Below are 17,652 nucleotides of genomic sequence, written 5' to 3'. Positions count from 1 at the left end.
GCTGTTTTGGGTTTTGTTTGTTATGTTTTTTCCAAAGTAGTTCTTCCATGTCCTAGACAAATGTGCTATTTGTAACTGTTGGTCAGTTCCAATTTCCCTGTGAAGTTAATAAAATGCTCGCATTGGATTCAACTGAATTTTCATGACTGAAAAAAAAGTAAGAAAGCATGAATTCACGCTGTTCTGTTAAGAATATATTATTCTTAACTGGAAAATATTGTAACAAGCCTGGCAAAAACGAAGCATGAAAAAGCTTACTAACTAGTCTTTCCATGGAAGTGTATGCCAAGGGAGGGGAGGCCTGAAATTAAGAAAACGGTGGGATGCTTGGCTGACAAATACATCAAAAAAAAGTTGCTGACCAACACCACACCACAAAACACACCCTTTGGCAAAGACCCAGCGGAACATAAGAGTGGCCCAGCTCATGGGGCTTTTCAGATAATTCTGCTTGCTGAAATACTCTAAGTTCTTTTCTTCCCTTCTTGCATGACAGAAAGCACACAGCTCTTTTTAAATGAGTATTCTGTTGCCACTTCTGGTGCCAGTTCCTAACCGTTTCACAGTAAGTAATGACTGTCTTACTGCAGGTCAATCTAGTATGATTTTCAAACTGGTAAGTCTGAATGAAATATAATGAAACAGATCTTATTGATAAGCTATATTAATTGTGCCTACATGTTACCCTGTTTCTCAAATATAACCCGTGAGAAAGGCTGGTGCTCAGAACTCTCACTTCAGTTGCTTGTGCAAGTCTGTCTCAAACGCATAACTATTCAGGTTATTTTTGCCTATTCAATAGCTAAACAGAAATTAAACTCAGATAACTTCTGTTTTCTTTTAAGGGACTCACTCTCGTTTCTATTTCCCGCTACTGCCATTTCCCCTCTTAAACTGAAACACTGTAATTGCAATGAATACATACTCTAATGTAAATAGTGTGACACATCTGAAAAATCTTCTTTAACATGAGACATTGGTACTGTGATCAGCAAATTATGAATAAAAGGAATGGTCACCAACGGAAAAGAAATCCAAGCAAAACCACAGAGGAAGCATGAAGTAGATGAAAAGGATTTCAAGTATTTCAATAAATAACTGATGGCATGATAGCAATATGAACATGCTTAGATGTAACAAACAGCTATATTATCATTTGCCAGTAAAAAAAAAGAGTAGTTGCCAATTACTACCACGTATAATGAAACACACTATCCAATTTCAAAAAAATATTATTCTGTGCTATGTCTAGAGATGACGAAGTTTATGATTAGAGTTACTGTATAGCAGGTACTTAATTAAAGAACACAAAGGAATGCAAATGGAATGGACTGATTCTCTCCGCCCAGGCTGATGTATCAATCCCTGCGTCAGATTTCACACTGTTAACTTGACTAACCAGAAAATTCCAGCACAAGAAATGGTGTATTTTGATTAGAATGCAAGCCTGAGGACTAGGATTTCTTGCAGGACAAGTGATTACATAAATTTATGCAGTCAATTCTCACTTTCACAAAATTGTGAAGTTCTGTAAAATATATTTGTAAATTGCTTGTTCTGTGGTCATATAAACAAGGTAAATTATCCTGTAAAGTAAGTTTGTAATTTAAGCCTACAAGAGACCTCAAATTGTAAAACAAACAAAAATATTCTTCACAACTTTTTTTTTTAATTATCCACACATTTCCAATTAATGTTGAGCTGCTTATTAAAACATATGTTAAGCTTCTAGAATTTAGAGCCTACTTTGATAAAATATTCCTGTGAAGGAACATTTTTGTTTTACTTTTAATACTTAGGATGAACAGAAAAGAGCAATTCATATAAAGGTTTGGCCCAAAGGAAGGCATAGTGAAAAGCAGAATTTGGCAAATAGATTTATCTACAGGGTGCAAAATAAAAATCAGCATTTTCTGGATACTAAAACCAACGGCTTGCTTCATCTAAAACATGGTTAGTGATCATTACATGTTTTTGCTGCATAACTTCATCTTGTATCTCTTATTTCCTATATATATTTTTTGTAGTGTCTGTGAACTGTGACTGTTCAATCTTAATCTCACACATGCATTCCTCTTTTTCTTTCTATTTTGCAGGTCAGAAGATCAAGGTGCATCACAAGATGACTTCTGTTTTGCCATTTTTCACAATTTCAAGATATCCATCAGCCCACGAAGATATGCTTCTCTGCTTCTATTATTGTTCTATTCTAATTAATTCATTATTATTACAGTTTGGTTTTTGTTTTGTTTTGTTTTTTACAAACTTAACAACCGGAGTTTTATTCCAAAATTACATTTAGATTTTTATCTACATTCTAATTCTAGGTACCATTCAGAGCTACTAATTAGGCTTCATTATGCTCCTTTCTTCCACCTACTACATTTAGTAATACAACAACTGCATTAAGCAACACAAAGATGAATTTAATTTAAGTTTGTATCTTTGGCAAAGATATTCAACAGAGTTTCTAAAAATAGAATTCTCATTACCTGGAAGGGACTCTGGGGAGATTTCTTGAACTTCTGGTGTTTTGGATTCAGCAGGCCATACATGGGTTTCATTCTTAGCTAAAGGGACAAAGATAGTAGAGAGTTATAAAAAAGTTGCATCTGTTCTGTTCCACTACAGATTTGTTTCTGTCCCACTTCAGTCTGCCAAATAAAACCAATGTGGTTGAATGGCTGAAGAGCTTTAGGAATCAATGAACATCCACTACACAATGAGTACAATCATCTGTCTAGTGATGTTGAACATGCATGCAACTTTTGGTATTGTTTTATTCATAAAAAAGGATGCTTTGAAAATAACATTTAGAGCAAGTTTTATGAGTCATTACTTTCACAGTGCAAAATAGTTTTCAGTGTTTTTCATTTGTCTAGCATTTCAGCATTCACAGTAAAATCCCTTTCAAAATTCAAAAACGTAATACCGATTTTCGATCTTCTAATACCTAAAGGAGTCCTACAAGAAAGCTGAATCACAATTCTTTATCAGGGAGTATAATGAAAGGACAAGAAGTAATGGCTTAAAGTAAAAGAGAAGAGATTTATATTAGATGTTAGGAAGAAATTCTTTACTATGTTGTGTTTTTTTTTCCTCTGGACTACTATTCTTTTTTAAAAAATAGTAAATTTTTGATTAAGTAAATAAAAATATTTTTAGAATTAAAAAATGTTATTCTGAAATGTGTTATTTTGACTTTTCTAAATAATATAAAATTAGAATAGTTGCAATATGTCAGAAAATCATACTTAGTCGTAACTTCATACACAAAATAAGCCTTACTGCATTTTGCTGTAGAAATTGTTCTCAGGTATAAGTGAAGGAAATTTATGCTTGATCAATATGTCTTTTTGTCAATTATTTTACAAATTTAAATTATTTCTGGGAGTATTTTTGCTTTTCAAGCAATAATTCTTTCCTGATTTACAATCCTTTGAAATCCGGTATTCCCCTGTGTGTACACCCATGCACTTGATGTTCTCTGGTAAGGAACAAATAGTAAATGGAACAAAACAAAACATCATTTGTTTACCCCAGTTATTTTCACAAAGATGATTGTGCAATCTGACATAAAGAGTGGCTCCAAACTGGCATCACACCAGCTATTTTAGACGCATTAGAGCATCTAAATTTAGAAGTCCGAGTTCTACGCTCAGCCAACTGACAAAGTTGAACAACTGAAGTTACCTTTCTCTTTTACCTTATCTTTTGCTCATAGTCACTTTCTCCTATTTTTACTGGGCACCCTACTGAACCTTACAACCTATTTGAAAGCAAAATGTTTTCCCACAGAAAGACACAATTTTACCAGTAGAGAACCAAAGCAATAAAACCTCCTAGTCCAAAACCAATATTGGACGTTTTATATTACAGTTTACTAGAAGTGAGGGTTGTCACAAATGGATTTGTCAAAATATGGTCTACTGACTTCAAATGGTACATTTGTTTGTTACCTGCACATCTCATACCTTTAACTTTTTAAACCTTAAAACCTTTAATCTATAACTAAATTAAAACCAAGCTAGCAAAGACAAACACCTTTTTTCTATACTTAATCTCCAAAGAAAATATTAGTTATCAAGTTAACAATATGGTAAATGACACTACCATGACTGAAATATAATAATGTTCTGTAATATATATACTGCGATTAAGTTTTTCTGCTTCGTTTCGATTTTCAGTAGTCATAGAAGATGCTAGGAGTGTTTGTCAGATGTTCATAAATACTTAGTCAATTCAGATACTAATTTTTCATAGAATCAGAAAATATCCCAAGATGGATAGGAGCGACAAGGATCATTGATTCCAACTCCTGGATCCACCCAGGAACACCCAAGAATCAGACAATGTGTCTGTGTGCGTTGGCCAAATGCTTCTTCAACTCCAACAGGCTCAGTGTTGTGACCACTTCCCTGGAAGCCTGTTCCAACCATTCCCTCAGTGAAGAACCTTTTCCTAACATACAGGCTGGTGTCCTGTTGCTGTCCTCAGAGAGCAGAGCTCAGCGCCTGCCCCTCCACTCCCCTCGTGAGGGAGCTGCAGGCCGCCATGAGGCCTCCCCTCAGCCTGCTCTGCGCTCAACAAACCAAGGGGTCTCAGCTGCTCCTCAGGCATCTTCCCCTCTAGGCCCTTCACTGTCTCTGTAGACCTCCTTTGGATGCTTTGTAATAGTTTGATGTTCTTCTCATATTGTGGCACCCAAAATTGTACACAGTGCTCAAGGTGAGGCCACGGCAGCGCAGAGCAGAGCGAGACAGTTCCTTCCCTCAACTGGCAGTGCCTGAGGCACCCCAGGGTAGGGTTTGCCCTCCTGGCTGCCAGGGCACGCTGTTGGCTCATGTTCGGCTTGCTCTTAACTAGAAATCCCAGATCCCTTCCTGTGGAGCTGTCTCCAGATTTTTGTCTCCCAGTCTGTACGTATACTCAGAACGACTCTGTCCTAGGTGCAGAATCCAGCACCGGCTCATATTAAACTTCATGCAGTCAGTGCCCAGCCCTCTACTTTGTCAAGATCTCTCTGCAAGGCCTTTCTGCCCTTGACAGAGTCAATGGCTTCTCCCAATTTATTACTGTACACAAACTTACTTATCATTCCTTCAAGCTCTGCATCAAGCCATTTATGAAAACACTGAAGAGCTCTGGCCCCAAAATGGAGCCCTGTAGAACCTCACTAATGACTGGCTGCCAGCCTGATGTAACCCCATTTGCTAAAGCCCTTTAAGCCCGGCCTGTTGGCCAATTGTTCACCCATCCTATTATGTACTTGCATACTGGACATTTTGTCCAGGGAGATACTACAAGAAAAAGTACTGAAAGCTTTGCTGAAGTCCAAGTAAGTCAGCCTTAGTTCAAACATATCCTTACTCAAATACGTTCCAACGTTACTCTGCTGTGTAGCTCTACCCTTGCATGCACAAAACACCTGAACAGGAAGAAGCAGTGCTCTCTTCTCACTGCAAAGCAAACCACTCTGAGAATGTGCCAAGGCCAGCAATGGACCAACAGAGTTAAAAAAAAAAAAAAAAAAAAAAAAAAAATCTCACATAGTAAAGAGTTCAGATGAAGTACTAGGCCTAGGCAAGCCAAAAATCATCAGTTCCAGAATTCTGCTCAAGCCATCTGGGAAAGAGGGACCAGGGACATTTTTAAGGTTATAAATACAGCTGTATTTCCCATGATTGTGCCATTCACAGGTGATTTGCTAATTTACTGAAATTAAACAAAAGCCTCAATAAATCTCTTTCACATGGAGTTGGAACCAGCAAATTCCAGGAATACTCATGAGATATGCATGAAATTTGTATTGAAATTTGTGGCTACTCTTTTCTCATGGATTTAATTACAGATCACAGAATCACAGAATTGAAGGGGTTGGAAGGGACCTCGAAAGATCATCGGGTCCAACCCCCCTGCCAAAGCAGGTTCCTTAGATAATCAATAAGAATCTCTCCATGAAACAATTACTCACATCTACTCAAATCAGAACTCATAAAATAAAATTCACAGAAAATCTGGTCTTACAAGTGGACACAAACTCCCGTTTTTACAAACACTGAAAGATAACACCTATATAAAAAAAGTTACAATGTAAAACAAAACAAAAACCCTAAATACCACAAACACGGTTGTGTTTTTCCTTCCTTTCTCTATGGATCAAAGCTAGTACATATTCTTTTGCATGACCATGAAATACTTTAAAAAAAAAAAAACAAACTGATCATTTGCTTTAAAATAAGTGTATTACTACAAACTCTTGGAATTCCAAAGAAACCATTAATTAAACAAATAGAAAATTAAAGGTACAACAGGAAAAAAGGGCTTTTCTCTTGCATATACAATCTCACAGCCCCCAGTACTACAGATGCTTCTCACAAACAAATATGAGCTTAGTTCATTTCTGCTTACCCAGTTTTTTCCTGGATGCTTGATGTATGTCATCTATTGTCAGGGGAGGAAAGAGTTTCTGCTGAGTTTCATTGAGACCCGGAACAATAAGGTGCACTACACAAAAAGGTGAGTGAGCTGTTAATTCCAGTTGAGCTGAACAATAAATATATAGTCTGCCCTCTGAAATATGTGACCAACTACTACAGAACCACTGGGAGTTTAGCCTGAATATCTGGGAACTGAATTAACTGATTTTTTTTTTTTTTTTTTTAAATCACTCACCGTATTAACACTATTTCACTATTCATCAGAATGGCACACAATTCAATACCAAAGCATACAGCCCTGGAGTACTGTAATACCACAGATACCGGGACATTTTGTCTAGTGGGCCAAAGAGGACAACACTGAACATGTGGTTATCAGAGGTCACTACTCTAAGCAGTATATGACAGACATTCCCTATATGTTCCACATTCACATGCAAAAGACACATTTAATGAAATAACTATCAAGATCAGGAAAACTGAAAGCATTTACACAGTTCAAATTTTCAGCCATAGAGAAAGAATTATTGAAACAAAAAATCTCCTCACCTAATATTGCTCCAGGCAGAGAAGAACTATCTGAAGTTTTGGGCTGCGTCCGATTTTGAATGACTGTGGAGACAAAACAAGATCAGAAAATCATTTGAAAAGGCCTGCAACAGTAAACAAAGCCACCACTGAGACAAGCCTCAGCATACTGAAAGCCTTTCCTCAATTTAATACTAAAAGATGAAGACATCATCGTAATCTTTTCTAAGTTTGCATTCAGTTTAAGAAACTGCAAATTGTGTTACTTCTGTATTACCTCTTACTTGTGCATCTCTCCTTTCCCCTAGCATATCTGTTTGAGATCCTTGGTGAAAAATATCATTCTATGCTTGTGTTAATACATGTAAATGGCCAGCTCTGGCACATCTCATTTCCCTACCATTCGTATGTCTTTAGAAAAGACACATACTGGAAAAAACAGATGTGAAGTAAATGTCAGTGCAGTCATAATTTAGCAGTAATTACTCTAATTTGCTTTTGCACCACCCTCCATTGTTTCTCGAACTGTGAAATACCTCAGAAGACAAGTTGCTTGATTTTGTTACTTAAAATTATTTACACTGTAATTTCCGTTAGCAAGTTTTAATCTGCACCTTATTTTCTACCACTGTCTTCAAGTAGTTCATTTTCAAAGCTTACACTACTATACTACCTCTCACTACTACAGTCACTGGTAAGAAACAGGTACTTCTCAAGGTCAATATATCTAAGTCTGTTGTAGCTGTCTCTCTCTACTGACTGGGGAAGGGAACAGAAGGTTAAGACAGTGGTGTAGCTAAAGACATCCACAGTGCAGACATCAAAAGTTTGGCAATGTTATTCTCATCTATACTACTGCATTTCAAGCTGAAATATTGAGCCATGCACAGCTGGAAGACCAAGACACCCGGACAATTCAGTAGAAACATGAAAAAATGGATAGTAGCCGAAGTCAAAATTGACTGGTATCCATTCAGGAAATCAACTAAGGCACTGCTTATAATGCGAATTAATAACTCATTTTATTAACAAGTGATAAGCATTATCACTTGGCATTAGTTGTAATTAAAGAACATGATAGTTTCTAAGGTTCTACTGATTCTAAAAGGAAAGTTTCATGCATTCACATCACATCAGAAGCTTTTTTCCCTCCTATTAATTTTAAATCAGTCTTGCAGAACAAAAGAAATAGTTTAAAAAGATATAGAAGATTACCTTGTTTGATTATTGTGACAGGGACCAACTTCTTATTATCTCGTAGCGTAAGCTGAAAGAAGGGGAAAAAAAAAGTCTTGGGATAACTGCCATCATAGTAACTGAACTTTCTTAGTAACAAAAATAGAGGGCTCTAATCCAAAACCGCGCCTGCCCCAAGCTAATGCTGGATATGGCTCTGGCCCCAGTTACTGAGGGTTACGCTATTGCTTCAGTTCCCATGGGTTAACATAGTAATATTGCATTTTAATCTCCTTTGTTTCAGTTTGAGATGTTTTGCTTCATAAAAACACAGTATTTGACAGCTTAGGAAACCCCAATCTTTTTTTCTTTTAAGAATCTCTTGAGCACTCACTAGAGTGTAAGCCAGAAAGCTAAGAAAAACTGTCATTTAACTAAAACAAAACATCCGAAATACAGGCAATTACAAATGTGGTTACAGGATAAAATTATATTCTTAGGAAGAGTATTTTTTGAACACCAACTACTCCAGAACCAAGTGTATATTTGTAACTATCAGCATGCTTGGGTCCGTAGTCTGCATAAAGTACGAGTAACTGAAGAGTTGTTTAATTCAGTGAAAGTGGTTCCAAAGACTAATTGGCCAGCCACCCGTGTTCTTCTCAGAATTGTTACGCTAAACGCTAGCACTCTTCTGCTGCTCGTTTGTCTTTTACCCAGATTAGCTTTTGCCTAAGTGTGCATCTTTTCCAGAATTCTGGTAACCATGAAAAGAAGGAGTACATGAACAAACCTCACATTTTTTAAATAAAGATAATAGCTTTTCTATATGATTATAAATCAGTATTCCCTACCACACGTCTAGTAGGACCAACTTCTGAAAGCCTTTAATATAGTAAGGAGAGGGGAAAAGGAAAACTCTCATGTCAGCAGTAGGAGAATGCTAAATACATTAAAAGTGGAGGTTTGCTTTTATTTATTTATTTATTTATTTATTTATTCAGTTATACCTGAGTTACAAGAAAGAAAATAACGCAGACAACTATCTCTCTTTGTTAAATGTACACCACTTAAAGTCAGCATCAGTTAAAGTTAATTTTGCGATTCATGATATCTGGTCTACTTCATGTGAAAATGCTTGCATGAAAATTCAGCATCTGATGAATTTATTTACTTAAGGCTATCTATTTCTGCTCTCTTCTAAATATTTACATCTTCAAAAAGTACTGGTTGGAACAAACCAAAAGCCTAGGAAGCTGGAAGAAGACAGATCTTAATAAATTAGATAGCTTTTTCTCCAGAAAAATGGATGGAAAAGCTTATTCTACAAAAGCCATTACTTTCTGTTACCTAGTAACAAGTTTGTATTGGAATGAATATGGTCAATCATTGCCATTGACAAAGGATATGAAATTATGTTCCTTTCCTATCACTATTCTGCCTTTATTATTAATAAGCCTACCTTTTCATTTTGCCTTTTAGTAAAAAAAATAAAAATAAAAAATGTTTCAGCTGATCAGCTTTTGAAGTAACCCTGCTATTCATGTAACTAACAAGTGGAATAAAATGCATATATCCAAAGCAGCAGTCTATTTAATTGTATTTCTCACCAGGAGCCCTTGTAATCAAATAAACAACTCTTAAGAGTCCACTCACACAACTCTAGTGTGGAACTTGTAATCATAATTATTATTAGTCCTCACACTAATAAAATACTCTTACATTTATTGACAAGAGCATACTTTGTTGACTAATAATGGATGACTGTAATGCCAGCAAAACAAAAATGTTAAATACACTAAGCATGCATTAAAATACATTCAGAATTTAGCTTATCACTTCAGAACAAATCACTGCTGTGTTCTGCGGCTGCTGTACTTATGCTGTCTATGTGCATCAATACGCAAGTGCTACACTTGAAATGTAACCCCATGTTGTCAGTCCTCTTAGTCTCTAAAAAGCACCTAATACAGGTATTTCTGTACCTAGTAAAATTTATGACTACATTTCAGAAACATTAACGTATCATCTGTAGTAATAGCACTGTTAACTGTATTTTCTAGGCACAGAATACAAAGCACATAGGTATTAGGAACATTAGTTATTAAAGTGATTGTGGAAACTCTATGCAGGAAGATGACAAAAAGTATTGCTTAATTTCAGAGGAAAATTAGTTTTGTAAGCTATACCATCAATCAGGTATCTTAACTTCTGACTGCATACCTGTTGCATATTGCATAAAGGACTACAGTTCATTGACCAAATGCTATATGGACACATTACTTCTAGAATACCCGTTCTTTCTGTATTTTTTATATTTAAGTAGCCAACAAATAATTAGCATATACTGAAAAGAGACTCCCCAAGGAAGCATTACAGTCAACATGGCTTGGGTAAGCTTGGGAAGAACACGTTTTCAAATGATAGAAGCTGAGAGCCCTGCTTTTCGATTGAAAATCTCAAGGCGGACTCCACCTTCTAGCCTGAGATTATGAAACTACAGGAACCTACTCAGACAAAAGACGAAAGAAATTTCCTCTGCATTCCCTCCACCCTACCACCACTCATTGTTTATAAAGGGAAAAACAATGACTGTCCCTAGAGGTCTTCTTTTTTTCCCCTCTTGTTAGTTGTAGCTTACATAGCCCCAGGAGATTAGTCAAACTTAGTGGATGAACCTGCCAAAAGAAACACAAGCTGAAATGTGAGTGATATTGAAAGGGCAGAATGACTAGATGGATCGGTAATGTTGCTTTAATAAACAGCCCTTAAAAATGTCTCCTTACAGTGAAGAATTAGAACCATGCTCATACAATTTAGTTGTGTCTTTGGAGAAAAAACAAGGCACAAACAAAGCTTGGCCTAAACAACTTTTTTTGGCTTTGCACAGATGAAACATACTCCACCTAATACTGTGGAAACTAAAGTAATAACAAAAATTTAAGAGCTGGACACTATCAGCTTCCCAGCCTTAGTTTTATGACTTTTTGCACCACTGAAGTGAGAGTGGCAAGAGGTTCTTTTTTTTTTTTTTTTTTAAACAATCTGTGGAATGTTTTCATGATATTTCTATGGAGGGTGATGAAGCAGTAATGCTCTTGAGCTAAGCCCTGTGAAGCTGACTAAAAAGACTTGATGTTGGCTCAAGTCCTCTTTTCATGCTTAAGCTGTACAAATATTTGGAAAATTGTTTTAGCTCACTTTCTCAGGACTTCTCTTGCATAAATAGAATCCCTGCTTTCACAGCAGTGCCCTTACAGGGTTAGGGTCCTGACACACAGGAATAAAGGAACATAGATTGCATAGCAGTAGCCAGAATGTATTACCTGGTCTTAGGCTGTCACCTGTGGCTTTAAAAATGTTTATGAGACCAATGGAAAGAACAGTGAAGTTGACTTCATCAGCAATGTAGTGAGATGAGCACCTTCTAGAATATCTATTCAACTGGCTTCATATTACCCACAGATAAAATATTTTCTCTTAAATGCGAGGCACAATCATGTCCCCAACAACCTAAGCATTATACTACTCTAATTCAGTATTTAAAGCTCTAATTGAAGTATTACTATCCTAAATGAATACCTAATTATTCCCACAAGAAACGATATGTAATGGGCTGTGGTTTGATTCGTGAAGGATTTCCAGGTCTTAAAATTACAGACAGTTTACAATATTGTTCAATACTACAAATGAACAATGAAAAAACGGACATGACAATCTCCTACTAACAAAACACCCAGAATATCAAAGACAGAAAAGAATCATGAATAACGAGTTCTTCCTTTATAATAATCACTCATGAAGTAGCCTTTTAAAACGTCTGAAGTAATAACTTCTAAAACTTTCCTTGGGCAGTTATTCCCTAGTCCACCCCATAGATGCTATCTTAAAAAAAAATCATAAATAAGGAAAACAAAACTGAAGATTAGTTGTTGAACCCTGCCCTTTGAAAAAAAAAATTAGGAAAGTAAATGTGAAGAAGCCAACTTAATCTCATACAAGAAGAGGTAATGTTCAAGAGCTCTGAATAAAATTTCATTTTTTTCACCATATTAAAACTAGCTTACTAACAGGTTCAGTCTAAAATTCCTTGATTACTGCTTCACCTCTCAAAGGGACAAGTATCTTTATATCTGAATCTATGAATATACAAAATCCATCCATGCTGGCTTGGTAACTGTTATTGCAAGTGCCAAATGAGAAAAAATAAGGAAATGAATAGCACTTATTTTGTTTTAAAACAAAAATCTCCATATGGTTTGATGAAATAGTTAAATTCTACCCAGATGAGGATCCGCAAATATTTAATGAACTGCTTACCTATCTTGATATGAAAACTACGTTGCCCTTTTCAGCTTTCTCTGTCTCTGTAAACACTTGCCTCACATGAGAAATATTTGTGAATTCAGTGGGTAGACTAAAGATCACAGAAGACCCGAGTATGTATGAAATCTCTCTCTAAAATAACAGCATTACCTTATCACAAAATGAATTCCATGGAAGTGCAATCTTGACTACAGAAAATCCTCTAATCACCACAAATATCACAAGCTAACAAACCTGACTACTACAAAGGGATAAGCAAATTTTTGTGTTTAGAATCCACATACTGAAACTATCAGCTTTATCTTTGCTAAACCAGAATCAGTAGGTTTGATCAGTAGAGCTATCATTCTCCATCATTTAATCAATTCACACATTTAAACACTTCTTCATATAGTTATCTAGTCTTAAATTTACAGATTTTTGGTATTGGCGATTTGTGGTCGTATTTTCTTTCTCACGTTAACAGAGAAGCAAAAATTTGACTGTACAAAATACAAATCTGGTTTAAAAAAATAGGACTATTTTTGCATACCTGTGTTTGGGTATTAGGTACCAACTTGTACATATTCTGGAGATGTCCGTTTACTTTTTTACCTGATTTGACAGAAAGAAAAATAAATACACACAATTACTTTTGTTTTCTCCAAGCAAAGCAAGTAAAGTTTATTCTACTTTTTCAACAGCTAAGAAATTAACAAGACTTAATTATGATGTACAAAAACATAGCATGTAACAATTTTGTTCAGTCCTGTTTTTCCAGATTTTTTTTTAAATTAATTCAAGTGCAAAGCCTGCACTTCACATTTTGACAGGAAGGCAATGTTTTTGCTCTACCACAGGGGCAAGAAGGCTGAAATAACTTCTAATAGATTAGAAGCTTCTTGCGATGGAGCTGTAGATACAGAGGAGAAACAGTCCCTTTCCCCATCTCTTATGTTCTTCATATTCTTAAATATGAATACTGCAAAATTTGTCAATATATTCCACCTTTGCACTGTCCTGCTCCCTTTGAGTCAACAGGACAAAAAGCACAAATCAAGGTTAATATCATCATATTGCTTCACAATTCCAGCCAAAATTTCCAGAGCAAAAAAGCACCAGAAAAAAAAAAAATCAACTATAGAGAAATATCAATCAAAAAACATTTCAGTTGACACACTATCATGGAAAATCTTTGAAAGTGCTTGACATTTCTCAGGAACAAGACCTACTATTGGCCTGAAGACAAGGGAAAGCTGACAAACATTTCAAAATGATTTCATGAGAAAATTATGTTAAGATGGTCAGAAATAATCTACTTTCATCTCTTTTGGTAAATTTTGGTTAAATAAATATTGAACATTTGCCATGCTTTTTATGTTTTCCTCAAATCATGAATTAAAAACAGATTCTCCTCCCAAATCCTCCCAAAGTGTTTAATGTATAATAAAAATTTGGGCTGATTCAACAAATACAGGAACGTGAATCTATAACTGTGGCTTATAGTCATTTATATATTGTTTATTGAGGAAAGAAAATTTATGGTGAAGGAGATGTACCTTAATACATGAAAAGACATTGGGTAGCTGCAAGACAGTCTAAATAATACAGAGAAAAAAAGTGGCTATTTTGTCTGATTGATAAACTGCTACATAGACAAATGATAATAAAGAAAAAATGTTCACTCTATTTGCTGCTCAAAATTTTTCCACCTACCTACTATGCACTAGTATGAAAGACTTGAATCTGAAATGTGCTGCCAACTTTCTGATGAGAAATTAGTATTTGTTGAAATCAGGTACCTCAAATATGTAACAGACTAGTTAGTACCTGTATCAGCAGACCAGAGTGTAGACATACAGATTAATTGCAAGCCCTCCATTTTTAGTTGCTGCAGAACTACCCACTGAATGCACAAGTCTACTTTCTAGAAAAAAAATTCTATCTAAAAACTTTAGGAACTCTTAGAAGAACACGTCTTTCAACCCAACTCAATCTGTCTCCATAACTCAAGAATGTTCAAAACATGTGGTGTCCGTAAAAATATCATTTAGAAATATACATAAAAATCAAATTTTGTGATGCCAGTGGACATATTTCAATCATAGTCTTGAACACAGTATTAAACTCTAACCACTATTCTCTCTTATTCTCTCAAATGCTCAAATCTATTTTGGGACTAGCTCAATAAATTGCTTTTAAATGCTGGAAAAGCAGTTATTTAGCAAGCCTTCTTTAGTGCAGTCAAGTAGAGTTTATTTTCTTTCAGATACGGGAAAAGACTACCACCATTCTCTACTTTAAGCTCATGGTATAATGATGGCATTATTCTGTACTGCTGAAATGACTATAGGCACTGGGCAAGTACTTCAAAGTTATAGCTTTCTAATTTATTCTGAAGGTCAGCAAAGTTATCTACTGTAAAGTATGAGGACTTTTGCAGAGTTACAAACCAACCTATGGCTTCCCTCCCTTATCCTCAGTATACTGAGCTGCGTAACTTGCCTGCAACTTGAAACAGTATTAAATAAAATTTCAGCTGGAAATCTCAAATCAGTAAGTCTCTCTTATGAGAAATCCCCCTCCTCATGTCTCAAGTCAAGCTAGAAATACTGAGTGTAAGAGTTTGCAACATCTGATAAACATTATGTTCAGAACTATTTTAATGTAAATGTCTGAGGAAAATAAATCAGATTAGACAACGTCTGTTAAGTCTATCTCAAGGTCACAGACCTCCTCTCTTCCTTTCTTTAAAAGGCGGAAGACTTTGCTGCAGCATAATTCCTCTATTGACTGCAGCGATCCTTTGAACCATGTGGTTTTTCCATGGTTAATGTGATGTCAACTTGCCTGCACTGTCCTGGGACTTTGCATTAAAAACTTAAAATGTAATTGAGTGAACATCCAGAAATGCCATATCCTGTCTCCATGAAAACCCAAACAAAGGCATATGTCAGAGCCTGTGTTTCCTACAAACACAATTTATATAATTCCTTGACTGAAAATTAACTTCAATTTGAACTTTTCTGTATGGTCATAAGGGGCCCGTTGTGATGCATGCTGGATAGGAGAAGCCCTGTACAGCTTTTAACAAGCTTGAACTTATAAGCAGATATAAAAGAAGATTCAAACAAGGATAATACTTTCCATCAACTCAGATTAGTGAAGATCTTGTTATTCAAGGCCCAAAGAAAAAGCTTGATCCAGTCTAGAAGTATAAATACATAGGCAACACTTCCTGTGTATCTGTCTAAACCAACCACTGCTACAGTCTTACCAACCTGCAGCAGATCCTCTATTATTCATAATTAGGTAAGAACACCTTTCAAAAACTATAGGTAGCACTTTTTCAAATACATATTATTTCTACTTTCATCAGTTCCTAAAATAATTTGTTAGGGGTGCAGGGATGATATTTAAACAATGAAAAACTGATCAGTAGCTTACTTTAGGAAACAGCACAACAGAGGAAAAATGCTATCAAGGTGCATTATTTATTGGATAATTATTACCAAATACTTACTAGACAGAACTGTCTTATGATTGAAAGTCTTGCTCCATATACTATCCTCTACGTTGTCTTTAACTCCAAATTCATAAACTGTGTTTGGCTTTAGATTGTCCACTACCGTCTCTGTAACTGGGCAAAGCTGAAAAACCCATTTCTTGTCTTTATCCTTTTCTCTGTAGCGAACAGTATAGAACCTGCTCAATAAAAAAAAAAAAAGTCATTTTTTACTTCACAAAGAAACTGACTGCAATTGTTTCTATTAGGAATTGCTAAAACAACTTCTACTGACCATTGTTCTTGTTCTTTGTTCTTGTATTTGTTCTGACATTGTTCTTGTATTTGATAACCCTAAGGCTAGCCCCTTAGGGTTATCAAATACAAGAAAAGCCAGCATACCTTCCCAGCCCCTGTCATTTCCAAGAAACATACATATGAGATCCTCATAGAGATCCCAACATCGTAAGTGTTATAGACAGAGCAAAAGAAGAGTCTCATTAGACACAAACACCCATGTGTGGTTCCGAGCACAAACTGCAAGTTTATTTTACAAGCAGTTTCTGTGATCCTGACATAAGTCAGACCTAGTCAATTGAATCATGAGCCTATTAGTCAGGGAGCCTCAACCTAGTTCTTAAAATCTTCTAGATCTGCTCAAGAAAAGGTGTTCCCCCCAAAACTAGTCCAAAAGTAGTCTCTAGAGGAAAAAACAGTAATAGTTGACATTTATATTTGACATTTGGTGATCCCATTATGTATTGCCCACATTTAAAACAAGGCGTTACTTTCTGCAGTTTACATCAATAGTGCAATGAATACTAACAGATTATGAAATTAAAAAATGTTTCTACAGAAATTGCCCAATTAAATCAAGCAGCACCACCCTGAAAAACTATGACTGCAATGCTAACCAGTATATGTATAAAACACCACAATGTAAATGGTGAGTTATGGCACAAGAACTCTACTGCCGGCTACAGTCTCCTTTTCAATATACATACTGTATCACTGCCAAAATGGGGTGGGGTTTTCTGTGTTGTTGTTCTTTTTTTTTTTTTTTTTTTGAAAAAAATGTCAGAGATGTTTAGTATTTTTTTTAAATCCAAGTATTACTGAAAATCGTTACATATACCACAAATAAAACACATCCATCTTACACTGCTATAAGCTGAAAAAGGATGAATTCCATCCAATCGTATTTTCCCACACTTCAGTAATTGATTAAGGAGAAGAAAATTAAGGTCAAACTAGAAATGCTATGTAAAAACCCTGCTACAAACCCAAGAATAATTCAGAAACATAAAGAAAAAGGAATTTGAGTTGTGAGATTTAATCCAGATATTATTTAGAAAACATAACGAGATATAAGAAGGGACCTTAAGAAAACAACCAAAAAGGTTTTTAATACGCTGCAAAGGTATCAAGTTTCAAGGTCCAGATTAAAATCACTTAACAGGCAAAATAAAAGACTGTCAACGCATAGACCACCTTTGACCAAAGTTACAGATGAGCCCTCCCAGAGTATAGTATACATGAAAATAAGTACATATGTATAGACATATATAAAACATATATACACGCACATACATGTACATATACACACACCCCTATATACCTATATGTATATATTCCCCTACTGAGGACAGGGAAATTCCTACTTCATTAATAAAACACAACCTATGACAAGGCAAGGGT

The 17,652-nt window shown here is 35.6% G+C and overlaps 1 protein-coding gene across 50 annotated transcripts in view; it reads right to left on the bottom strand.

The window, feature by feature from the left end:
* Window positions 1-17,652, bottom strand: part of ABI3BP (ABI family member 3 binding protein) — a 148,251-nt gene that overhangs the window by 84,611 nt on the left and 45,988 nt on the right. For 49 of the 50 annotated variants that reach the window (XM_068695482.1, XM_068695319.1, XM_068695399.1 and 46 more), the window contains 6 exons: window positions 15,973-16,154; window positions 13,003-13,064; window positions 8,184-8,235; window positions 6,990-7,052; window positions 6,412-6,507; window positions 2,493-2,570 (listed from right to left, as the gene is read on the bottom strand). In XM_068695482.1, coding sequence (XP_068551583.1) covers window positions 2,493-2,570; window positions 6,412-6,507; window positions 6,990-7,052; window positions 8,184-8,235; window positions 13,003-13,064; window positions 15,973-16,154 — 533 coding nt within the window. The remainder of the gene's footprint in view (window positions 1-2,492; window positions 2,571-6,411; window positions 6,508-6,989; window positions 7,053-8,183; window positions 8,236-13,002; window positions 13,065-15,972; window positions 16,155-17,652) is intronic. The other variant, XM_068695455.1, reaches the window with a different exon arrangement.

Source organism: Anas acuta, chromosome 1, assembly GCF_963932015.1.
Source record: "Anas acuta chromosome 1, bAnaAcu1.1, whole genome shotgun sequence".
Taxonomy (NCBI): domain Eukaryota; kingdom Metazoa; phylum Chordata; class Aves; order Anseriformes; family Anatidae; genus Anas; species Anas acuta.
Note: the sequence above shows the minus strand (reverse complement) of the source record. Positions and strands in the feature narration are given on the sequence as shown.